This window comes from Pongo abelii, chromosome 4, assembly GCF_028885655.2.
Source record: "Pongo abelii isolate AG06213 chromosome 4, NHGRI_mPonAbe1-v2.0_pri, whole genome shotgun sequence".
Taxonomy (NCBI): Eukaryota; Metazoa; Chordata; class Mammalia; order Primates; family Hominidae; genus Pongo; species Pongo abelii.
Genome location: NC_071989.2, coordinates 156,094,276 through 156,107,352, shown reverse-complemented (window position 1 = coordinate 156,107,352; position 13,077 = coordinate 156,094,276). Strand labels below are relative to the sequence as shown.

General features: G+C 35.5%; 1 protein-coding gene across 4 annotated transcripts in view; it reads left to right on the top strand.

The window, feature by feature from the left end:
- Positions 1-13,077, top strand: part of JAKMIP2 (janus kinase and microtubule interacting protein 2) — a 198,408-nt gene that overhangs the window by 126,477 nt on the left and 58,854 nt on the right. For all 4 annotated transcript variants that reach the window (XM_009241163.4, XM_054556030.2, XM_054556028.2 and 1 more), the window contains 5 exons: positions 3,680-3,889; positions 5,730-5,828; positions 9,198-9,344; positions 9,998-10,138; positions 12,437-12,493. In XM_009241163.4, the coding sequence (XP_009239438.2) occupies positions 3,680-3,889; positions 5,730-5,828; positions 9,198-9,344; positions 9,998-10,138; positions 12,437-12,493 (654 nt within the window). The remainder of the gene's footprint in view (positions 1-3,679; positions 3,890-5,729; positions 5,829-9,197; positions 9,345-9,997; positions 10,139-12,436; positions 12,494-13,077) is intronic.

The following is a 13,077-nucleotide window of genomic DNA, read 5'->3' as shown; positions in this document are numbered from 1 at the left end:
ACTACTTTAAATTTCATATGGAACCAAAAAGAGCCCCTATAGCCAAGACAATCCTAAGCAAAAAGAACAGAGCTGGAGGCATCACACTACCTGACTTCAAACTCTACTACAAGGCTACAGTAACCAAAACAGCATAGTACTGGTACCAAAACAGATATATAGACCAATGGAACAGAACAGAGGCCTCAGAAATAACACCACACATCTACAACCACCTGATCTTCGACAAACCTGACAAAAACAAACAATAAGGAAAGGATTCCCTACTTAATATATGGTTCTGGGAAAACTGGCTAGGCATATGCAGAAAACTGAAACTGGATCCCTTTCTTACACTTTATACAAAAATTAACTCAAGATGGATTAAATACTTAAATGTAAAACTCAAAACCATACAAACCTTAAAAGTAAACCTAGGCAGTACCATTCAGAACATAGGCATGGGCAAAGACTTCATGATGAAAACGCCAAAAGTAATTGCAACAATTACCAAAATTGACAAATGGGATCTAATTAAACTAAAGAGCTTCTGCACAACAAAAGAAACTCGCATCAGAGTGAACAGACAACCTACATAATGGGAGAAAATTTTGCAATCTACCCTTCTGACAAAGGTGTAATATCCAGAATCTATAAGGAACTTAAACAAATTTACAAGAAAAAGCAAACAACCCCACCAAAAAGTGGGCAAGGTATATAAACAGACACTTCTCAAAAGAAGACATTTATGTGGCCAACAAACACAAAAAAAAAAAAGCTCATCATCTCTGACTATTTGAGAAATGCAAATCAAAACCACAATTAGATACCATCCCACACCAGTCAGAATGGCAATTATTAAAAAGTCAAGAAACAGTAGATGCTGGTGAGACTGTGGAGAAATAGGAACACTTTTTGCACTGTTGGTGGGAATGTAGATTGGTTCAACCATTGTTGAGGACAGGGTGGTTATTCCTCAGGGATCTAGAACAAGAAATACCTTTTGACCTAGCAATCCCATTACTGGGTATACATCCAAAGGAATGTAAATCATTCTACTAAAAGACACATTCACACGTATGTTTATTGCAGCATTATTTACAATAGCAAAGACATGGAACCAACCCAAATGCCCATCAATGATATAGACTGAATAAAGAAAATGTGGTACATATGCACCATGGAATGCTATGCAGCCATAAAAAAAGAATGAGTTCATGTCCTTTGTAGGGACATGAATGAAGCTGGAAGCCATCATCCTCAGCAAACTAACACAGGAACAGAAAACCAAACACTGCATGTTCTCGCTCATAAGTGGGAGTTGAACAATGAGAACACATGGACAAGGGAGGGGGACATCACACACTGGGTCCTGTCAGGTGGTGGGGGCAAGGGGAGGGAGAGCATTAGGACAAACACCTAATGCATGCGGGGCTTAAAACCTAGAGGACCGGTTGATAGGTACAGCAAGCCACGATGGCACATGTATACCTATGTAACAAACCTGCACATTCTGTACATGTATCCCAGAACTTAAAGTAAAGTAAACATTAAGATTTAAAAAAGTAAATTCTGAGCCACCTTATGAGTAGTTCACAAACTGCATGAACACAGAATAACACAGGAAACTTTTTTGATAGCGCAGATATACTCATCTTCATTTTTTCCTTCTTTTTACTCTGTGCCTACCCCTACCCCAAGCTCCATTTTTGGAACTGGAAGGGAGAGAAATGGGAGTTGTTCTGTCTAGAAAATTTCCCCAGAGAATTCTGGTTTATACCCTTTCCCATCTAAGTAGGGCTTTGGTTGATTTTCAGTATTTTGAGATCAGAGTCCATGCTCATAACTGCTATGTAGTAAAGCTTTCTCAATGCTAATTACTATATATCCCACAGGAAACCACTTTGGGAAATGCTTAAAGTACATGAATAATCTTAAAGCCAGTATAGCATAGTATCTAACAGAATTGGCTCTATAGTTAGAAGATTCCATTAAAAATAAGGCTTCACAACTTACTAGACATATGACTATGACCAAGTTTTTAAGCTTTCAGGTCCTCAGTCATCACCTGTAAAATGATGACGACTGAACCTACTGAATAGGATTGTTATAAAATAAGATATATTAAGCTCTGAGTATAGTACCCTGAATATAGTGAAAGATCAATAAATTTCAGCTATGATGATGGTGATAATGAGGCTGAATGTGGGCAGTAAGAGAATGATTTCTCAACAAGTTTAACAAGGTGAGTACATGAAAACCAACTAGAGCTATGTCAACTCATAAAAAGTAACTAGAGCTATGTTAACCTGCAAATAAAAGTAATGCTCCAGATGACAAGTCTGACAAATGAACATGCTGCTCAGTTAAGAAAAACACAGGTCTCAAGTCTTCTACAAGGAGACAGAAACCAAAGACAATGCTATTATTCCCAATTAACGGGACAATATTGAATTCTTACCAAGTTATCAGGTGATATTACAAGATCATGCAGAATTTAGCCCAAAGCTGTCTCAGAATTGACCTAAAATTTAAGCATGTGACTCAAAAGCAGTAGCTCACAGATATTTATATGTGGAAAATACGTGACTATGTAACACCATTTCTGCTGCAAATTTTTTTTCTGGTCTAAGAGCACACAGCAAAGAAAAATTTATACAAAAGTATTTGTTTTGTATAAGGAGACACTTTTAGAAAAAGCAAAACAGCATAATGTTGTTTGTATTAAATGTCTTTTCCTTATCTCCATTTTGAATGGACACATAGAATATAGTGAAATGAGAAGAAAGGTTTCACCCAATGTCTATGCTCTCTTTAAAAATTGTTTACAGACATTCACTTCATTAGCCCTCATCCTAGGATGGCAAAAAGGTTTCATTCCAAGGGAACTCAAATCAATTGGTATTGAATGCCTGTGGCCTTTAGTTGAGAAATTCTTCTGAGGCCATGCCCAGGCTTAGCAGAAATGTGTGTTTGGATCAATAAATATATCTCACACATGTGGGAGGGAAAATAGTGGTTAATATTGCCAGATATTTTCTGTTCCTGTTAATCCCAACCATGATTTTCTTATAGTAATGATAAAATGGTTGCTAAGAACTGGCTGCTCTGAAATACAAGGGAGAACAGAAAGAGATATAACATGTGAACCGTGGAAGGACCTCCCTCCAAATCCATCATCTGAATACAAGCATGTTAGTCTTGGAAGATGACTAGGCCACTGGGAAGTCTGAAGTTTCTTCAGTTACAAATGACCAGCTACTAACAGGAACAACAGCTATTTTGATTGAATCTGAATACCCATTTGCCCAAAGAAGAAGTGACATCAAAAAATGTCCTAGGAAACATTAGAGTAGAATATTTAATGTTCATCTTTATTAAAATTAATGGCTATTTTAAAGTTAGACTTTCCTTTGCATATCTAATCAACCCAGACTATTTCAAACAATATATTGAGTCAAAACATCTTCACAGGATATACTAGAGAGAAAAAAAATTACTCTCCTTGACACTTAGTTAACCCAGGATACTTCTTCATTACACAATGTTGCCTCATCTTACTCATGAAACCAATACACTTATCATATCCGTGATTTTTTTCTGTATCAATCAGATAAAAGAAGTTAAACTTACACCACTGTAAAAATGTATTTCTTTACAGCATTGTTAAATAAAATGTCCTGGGTCTCATTTAATTCAGATGGATGAAATCAAAGCCAAGGACAGGATCATCTTTTCCCTGGAAAAGGAACTGGAGACCCAGACAGGCTATGTACAGAAACTCCAACTTCAGAAGGAGGCTTTGGACGAACAACTCTTTCTGGTCAAGGAGGCTGAGTGCAACATGAGCAGCCCAAAACGAGAAATTCCAGGAAGGGCAGGTGATGGTTCCGAACACTGCAGTAGTCCTGTAAGTCCGTTGTAGTTGAAGTTAAGAACACACAAGTCATCTTTTATTTAGCTCCCAAGTTTTACCTTCTACTTAAGCTCTTTTCTTGTTTACTACAAAGAAATCAATCTACCTTCTACTATAAAATCAGCTAGTATCTTGAGAATAGAGTTTTCTAAACTCATAGATGACTAAGTGGTCTGCACTACATTAGCAGATCACACGAGATAGATTTCTTTAAATCCTTCCTAGAATTTTTCTAGCCAGGCAATACCTATCCAAACTTAAGTCTATTATAAGAAACATAAATTAGATGAAAATATTTTGCCTCTTGCCTACACTGGTAATTTTCCCTTTTGTTAACAATTGGGTTGGAAATTGATAAAGATGGTTGTCATCTACAGGGGTCAAAATGTATAACTGCATAAAAGACAAAACCATTTTTAATCTTCATCTGAAGACTTATTGTCTGATTGAACTTACCACTTATTTCTATGAATTTTCATCATTTTATATGAGAAATTATTTTCGGAAGTGCAGCAATAGAAATGGGTTTATATGCAGTTGTCTACAACTCTTATACCCTTCTAATTATTTAGCTGCTATAATGATGGAAATGTATTATTTAGGAACAGAGATGGTAAGTAATGAATAATTTATGAATTGATATTCAGAATAAATATATATATATATATATAATCTTAGTAGGTGGTGGAAAGAGTACTTATCTAAGATTTAGCAGTTTCTGTAAATTTTAGTTCTGACATTGACAGGTACCCGCAATATAGCATAGTTGTCAAAAGAATGGGCTCTAGAGTCAGACTCTTTGGTTCAAATCCCAAATCTGCCATTTACCGTGTGTCCTTAGGCAAACCACTTCACCATTCGGTTTCCTCATCTGGAAAATAGAAGCTATAGTAGTACTTCATAAGGCTGGTCTAAAGATTAGAAGAGATAATATGTAAAATGTTGAGCATGGTGTCTGGCACACAGCATTTAATACATATTAGTTACTTATCTTTTGACATTAGCCACAAGGCCTTAAAGGAGTTATTACCTATCTGAATTTTACCTGTTCTACTGAATCCTTTAGGATATTATGAATGTTGGAATATAATGTGTTTGAAACTACTTTGTCAACAGTACAGCATTATCAAAATGTAAGATGATAATATAATTGTTAGCATATGATAATAACAGTCCTACATAACTCTACAACATGAAATTAAGCCATGAATGCCCTGTGTAAGGTGATTCACAGCCATTCTGCCAGTGGAGAAGCCAGTTGCATTGGGCAGAATATACTAGTGAGGCCTATCCTATAAACTACTGCCCTTTATACATGAAGGTAATACATCAACATTTTCTCACTTTGACCTTTTTCTTCAGGAGTATGAAGGAATTGACAATATTCATCCCTACCTCCTACTCTCTCCCCTCTGTGGCTAATGGTAATACCGGGACAGCTGTCTAAGCTGTGGGAAGCAATGTGTGGCCATGACACAAGGGATGCCCTTTGAACCTTATGTAATCACATCATGACCTTGGTCTCACAGCACACAGCTCTGATAAGTCCATCCAACCCTCTGCACTCTCCCTGCCCTGAGTCCTGGATCCAGGGAGTATCTGCCACATGGAATTCATTTGCAATTACAACCTGGTGTGGTCTTCAACCCAAGTGGTGAATATTGAGAGTTATAAAAGGGTAAATATTTACTCTTTGGATAAAAGAATATTTTATTCTCACTTCAGGAGCCAGATAAGAGAACTGAGCCTATTACTTCTATGAATAATAAGTGATATTCCCAAACTTTGTGAAGAGTGTTGTTGAAGAAATACCCATTTTAATTTTTATTTGTAGGATTTGCGAAGAAATCAAAAGAGAATAGCTGAATTGAATGCCACTATAAGAAAATTAGAAGACAGGAATACCTTGCTTGGAGATGAACGAAATGAACTGGTGAGATATACTAAAAATTTTTGTTGTTGTTGTTAAGCATTATGTTACAGAATTACATACTATGTTGTAGATATGTACCATAATAGACAAAAGTGTACAAATAATAAAGATAACATTCAATAGATATTCACAAAGTGGCACACTCAAAAAACCAGAATCCAGATGAATAAATGGAAGATTGCCAGCATCTCACACCCCTGCTTCTTGTGACCCCTCCCAATTAGCATCCTGTTAAACTTAACCACTATTCTGACTTCAATCACCTTAGATGTCCATCACCATTAAACATTTTTTTGTAAATGAAATCATACAATATTTTCTCTTTTTTGTCTGACTTCTTCTGCTTCTTTTACTCAGCCTTGTTTGTGAGATTTATCCATTGTGTTGCATGTAGAATTCTTTCATTTTCATTTCTCTATAGTATTCAAATAATATATCACAATATACTTATCCATGTTATTGTTAATGGACATTTATGTTGTTTCTTAAAACTTCTGAGCTGTTTTGAGAAGAACAGTGCTTCTACATGTCGTTTGTGAAAAAATTTGCCCATTTCTGGTGGAATATACAAAGGAGTAGAATAACTGGATGTTAGAGCATGGATGTAGTCAGCATCAATAGTTATTACCACCAGTAAGTTGTCACAATTCCCACCAATAATGAATGAAAGTGGTAGTTTCTCCATATCTTTTCCAACATACAAAGATAATTGTTAGTCATGTTGGTGGATGTAGGGCATACTCTTACACCTTACATTATGGTTTTAATTTTCCTTATTATTAAGAAGGTAGGGTAACTTTTCAAATATTTACTAGCCTTTCAGATATAATTAGTCCTTAGCCTTTTGCCCATTTTCTGTTATGCTACCTTTACTGTTTCAGTTACTATTAGGATTTTTATCATCACTTGTGGTATATTTGCATTTAAAATATCTTGCTCTATGGCTTACATTTTTGTTTTTAATAGAGCTATTCATATAAGAGTTATTTTCAGCCTTTCCTTTTTTCAAATATATGCATTTTAGACTGTGATTGACCCTCTAAGCCTTGCTTTAGTTTAATATATTGTTATTTCATTAAAAAATTTTTCCACTATCATGTAATTTTTCCTTTCATATATGGGTCACTTAGAAGTAGATGGCTTAATTTCAAAACATTTAGAGATTTTTTTTTAGTTATCTTTCTGGTATCAATTTCTACCTTAATTCTACTATAGTCAGAGAATGTACTTTGTATATTTCATTCCTTCAAAATTTGTTGAGATTTGCTTTATGACCTCAGCATACAGTCAATTTTAGCAATGTTACATGTTTACATGAAAAGGAGGCATACTCTGTAATTATTAGTTGCTGAAGTTTGTTAATAATCTTGTTTAAAATTTTTCAATTCTTACTGATATTTTTGTCTGCTTCTTCTCCCAATAGATTTGTCTATATCCTTCTTAGTTCTTTAAATTTTACTTTATATGTAGAACAATAATATATATTTATAATATATATTAGAAATTATGTTACCAGATGAATATAAATTAATATTTGTTATATTTTTTGTGCATATTGACCCTTTAATCATTATGTGTTTTTTTTTCCTCTGGTAATACTTCTTGGCTTAAAGTCGTTGTTATTAGTTGAACTGTATCAGATTTTTGTTTTAGTGTTAGCGTGAATATACATGTGTATGTGTATATATATGTATTTATAACTATATAGACATATATATGCACATACATATTTACACATACATATATACACACACAAACACACACTTTTTTTCAACCTTTCTGTGTTTTATTCAAGGCGTATCTTAAAAGGAACATTTTGTTGGGTATTGTGGGACTATGGTTATTGATGTATGATGTGATAGAATTATAGATATTTTCTTTGTGCATATCTGCATTTTCTGTGACTTGTATTAATAAGTAAATTTAAATATTTAAAACTCACATCATTGACCTTCAGAAGAGACAGATTAAAAAATAAGAATAACTTATTGTCCTTATATGTATACAATATTTAACATTAATGCTTCAGGCACTAAAGACTAAGGCATTAATTCTTCAGGACTAAGTCAGATTATTTATAAAAATAAACCCAGTTTTGGCCGTTAATACGAAATGGAGTTCTTTCTTTAATATGAAATTGAGATTGAGATGGATTTGCAGAAGTGCTGTTTAAGAATCGTAAGATGAGGTTTTACAAATATTCATAATTAGCTAAATCTTCTACCTCAGCACTTCCCAAAATCTTAGAATCTCAAGAACAGGAGTGACTACTTTAAAAAGTCTTCTCAAATATTTCTAATACACCCCTCCTTTTTCCTTGCTCTTCTCCCAATACATATTCACATTCAGAATCATTAGTAAGAAAAGAATAAGCTAATCATGAGAAGCTGAAAATGAAAATCCGTTATGTATAGGATGATCATGAAATATACAAAAAGGAGAGTTTTAAAAGTAAAGGGGAGGGCTATTAACAATCTCATCAAAACAATTTTCATAAACTTAGACCAGTGGTTCCCAACTACAGGCGATTTTGGCAATATCTGATATTTTTGATGGTCACAATTAGCAGAGTTTTGCTGGCATCTAGCAAGCAGAGGCCAGGGATGCTGCTAAACATCCTCCACTGCACAGGACACCTCACATCAAAAAAACGTCTGGCTCAAAATGTCACGGATGCCGAGACTGAGAAACCCTGCTTTAGACTAACCAAGCAAATGAGGGTACGCTCACTCTTAATTATGGGTGGATAACAATACAATCATACTTTACTAAGCTTGGGGAGAATTTGATGTCCTTACACAAACATCCATAGAGTTTCAAACTTATGTGTGGTTTTTTTTTCCCTCAATAAAATTTCTTTTAAAATAACAACTGTAGTGCGAGTCAGGAGATTTCCACAAGATCTCTGAAAGAATGACCTTTGGAGATAACCAGGCGTGGATTCAGATCCTGGTCGCATTACTTAGTGACCATGTGGTCTGGGTGAGCTCCTTTATCTCTGAGCTAATGCAGGTCATTCCAGGTGCAGGGATTGCAGCTGAGCACGGTGGAGTAACAGGTGGGGGAAGCGAAAGAAAGCAAGGAGAGTGCGTCCTCCCGAGCATTTCCAAAACCAGTCTCTGGAGTACTTTCCTTAAGACAATGGATTGATATAAGGCTATGAAGGCTGTGATGAAAAACCATTAGAGAAAACTGAAAACAAAGCAAACAGTCTGTTAAATGAAGGATTGAAATGTCAGTGGTCAGTCCTGAGCCACATAGTGAAGCAGACAAGGCTGGCTGCAGAGGTGCTTTCACTCCCACCACTTTACTCCCCTGCCCCCATGTCCCCCAAACACAAGACACAAATCTTCACTTATTTCTTCCCAGTTAAAACGTGTGCGGGAAACCGAAAAGCAATGTAAACCTCTCCTGGAAAGGAACAAGTGCCTCGCCAAGAGAAACGATGAACTGATGGTGTCCTTGCAGCGCATGGAAGAAAAACTAAAAGCCATTACCAAGGAAAATTCAGAAATGGTGTGTATCACAGACTCTGCAAAACTGCAGCTTCCTTGATTATATTGCCCTAATAACCTGACTTATTGCCATTTCTCAGCTTATTTTAAAAATACAATGCTATTTGGATTTTTCCTTATGTAAGCAAGGAAGCCTTAACGAAGAAAGCAAGAGAAGGTTGCTGGCTCTGAATTTTTTGAGGTTTCTATATTTGCAAAACTGTAGGAGTGCTTCCAGGAATTTGCACGCTTTCCAAAAGCTTGGAAATGGAGAAGGGAAGCTTTGACATAACTTAGCCACAGAAACCATCCATGACTTCACTAACATGCTATTTACAGACCTATACCCCAGGCACACCTTGTCTTCTAAGATCGTGCATGAATCTTTGGGAAATAGATACCATTACTTGTGTTATATATGGACAAGTGAAATGCTAATGTACTCCTTAATAGACTTTCAATACATCTATAGAGATCTTCGACAATCCCTAATGATATTGACTTATTATGGCAGATAAAATGTGCTTGAGGATTTAGTTGGTGTATGTGTATTCAGGCTGGGCAATTTCCAAATTTAGCTGAAGCCTCACAAACTTTCTACAGATATTTTATGTTAACAACCAAAGTTTGAGGTTTTTAAAGTCTCCACCTGTACTTTCTTCTTTTCTAATCCAGAGAGAAAAAATAACATCCCATCCACCCCTGAAGAAATTAAAATCTCTGAACGACCTCGACCAAGCTAATGAAGAACAAGAAACAGAGTTTCTAAAACTTCAGGTCATTGAGCAACAGAACATTATTGATGAGCTCACAAGGGTATGTGTCAATCAATCTGTAAACCCTAAGTTGTTCCCAAGGATAAGTAGCCAACAAAATGTATACTGAAAGAAGTTAATTTTAGTTTAACCCCAGAGGCCCAAGTTCATATGTTAAATATGTAATTTTGTTCTAGAGACTGTATTCCAATATTTTATATTGTTCAATTGCTTTACACCTTTTAAATTATAATCCTTTGCTAACTAATTTGGTAGCACAGATAATAACAGCAAAGCACATTAAAAGAACTTTTAAACGCCTTGTTGTATCAGTTTGTAGGTAGGTTGAGTGTGTCTTGTAACTGCCTTCCAGTAGCAGGATCCTGAGGCTCAGAGATTTAATATGTTGTCTATGCTAACAACATCACATATATATCTTGTTTCCCAGGTCTCAATTCAGTGTCTAGCACATAGTTACAGTTCAATAAATATTTATTGAATGAACAGCAACAATATAATTACATAACAGATCTAAAATTTCAGCCCAGATTTTCTGATCATTACTTCAGTACCTGCTGAGTGAGTAGAGCAGTTATTACTTCCGTCAGAGTTTGGCTGAGGTTTGTGTTACTAGTGAGGATGCACTAAGACTTCTAGGTGCCTTTGGGTTTTCTTCTTTGCCTCTCCATCTGTGTTCTGTAAATGACATCGTTGGTTGCTCTCACTTCAGGACCAAGTCAAGACCTAAAGACTTGAATTGCAAGGAGGGAGTTAGGCAATAGTCTCCAGAGTGAGGTGAGAAAAGTGATTCACTGCCACTGAGAGAGAGAAAGGTTATAGCTTCTGTTTATAATTACTTATGATTCATCCTTTTTAAAATTTCTATGTTGACTATATGTTATAATGAATACACTAGATTAGGAAGGTAATTTAAATATATAATTGTATTAGGGCTCTCTAGAGGGACAGAAGTAATAGGATGGATGTATATATAATGGGGAGTTTATTAAGGAGTATTGGCACACAGGATCACAAGGTGAGGTCCCACAATAGGTCATCTGCAAGCTGAAGAGCAAGGAAGCCAGTCCAAGTCCCAAAGCTGAAGAACTTGGAGTCTGCTGTTCCAGGGCAGGAAGAATCAGGAGAAATGTAGGCTGGGAGACAAAACCAGTCTAGTCTTTTCACGTGCTTCTGCCTGCTTTCATTCTGGCTGTGATGGCAGCTGATTAGATTGTGCTCACCCAGCTTGAGGGTGAGTCTACCTTTCCCAGTCCACTGACTCAAACGTTAACCTCCTTTGGCAACACCCACGTAGACACACCCAGGAACAATACTTTGTATCCTTCAATCCAATCAAATTGACACTCAATATTAACCGTCACAATAATGTGTAAATTGTTAAAGTCTCATATATAGAGGCTGTATTTTTACTTATAAAGGTGAAAAAAAAAAGCCCAAACACCATTGGCTTAAACCAGGTTACTTATTAAATGTGGTCTCCCTGTTTTCCTTATTTCATGTTCACATCCTAATAACTCATACATTTTACAGATTCATGAGCCCAGGAATTTGCCTGGCTTTGAGTATCCTGAGATTAAGCTGTAAATTTTTTATAGAATTTTGGGCTATTTAGGCATACTCATCAGACTTTTCAAAAGACATTCTATCTAGTTTAAATTTTTACAGTAAATACATGGAGTGCTTAGTGAATAAACCCCAAATTCCCACACTATCTCTATTCACAGCAACAATAAATCATGAAATTGATCAATATTTCTAGGCATTCTTTGAGATTCCCAGAAAATTTTTTAAAAACTGAAGACAAAACAGAAACACTAAATGTCTCCAACCCACTAGCTACTCTGTTCTCTGTCCTATTTTCAGGGACTGCAGGTGAGAACAAGGATGCAAAAATAGGCCAAAGACAGCTTTCTATGCATTTCAAATGACTAAATGAAAAGAATATGGTTTTACTTTATTGTGAAATTATATTTTTAACACAAATTTAAAGTAATTTTGGATCTAGGAGAACTAAAGTACTGTGCTTTGGGGGAATATAAGTAACTATTTTCATAGCTACTTGATGTTCAAGTATGAAACAGGATTCTGATTAGGAACACAGTACACTTTCTGATCATGAGGCTTCTTGATCCACATAAATCATCAGGAATAGTTGTAGAAGATTCTTGTTTTGAATATATTTAAGTATCAATCCCAAAAGTTGCCAAAATTTAAAAAACAAAGTCTTATTCTATTCCAAATATAATGCCTTATGGGAAAAAACACTCTGTCTTTGCAAAAAAACTATAAAGAAACATCTACCAATTCTGGATCTGAAAATCTTTCATCTGTTTTCCAGGACCGAGAAAAGCTCATCCGTAGAAGAAAGCATAGAAGAAGTTCCAAGCCAATTAAGGTAATAAGAAATCGAAGTTATCAGGCATTTGCCACAAACAGCCAGAGAGATGAGGCTTGGCATGGAATCTTCCTACAAAGATGTGATGAATCAGGTGTTCCAGAACTGTCGCAGCAAACCATGGGCTTTATTTGCTAGAAGAAAATATTTTCTGTTGACATTTCTTCGAAGTCTAAAAATGATTCTGTTGTAAATTTTAACCTGAAAGGGATTTGCTTTAATATAACTTTCTCTAAATGGAGATGCCCCTAGGTTTGATGTAGAAAGGATTACCTGACAAGTTGGAGAGTCATATTCAAGAAATACACATAATTTGATGTCTCCCACTGAGCAGTATTAGAGTCTGATGTCCAGTTTATGACAATTAATACATTTTCATTATTCATTCAGACAATATTATTGATAACAATGCTCCCAATCCATCAATATCTGTATAGCCTCTTATAGTCCACAAAGTTTTGTTATTCATTTTGTCTATTTGATTTTTATTTTGTTTTTACCAAGTATACCATTTGTTTTTAATGTGGACTTGGATGACAAGACTTAAGATCTGATCATCTCCATCACATAGATACCTGAGTTTT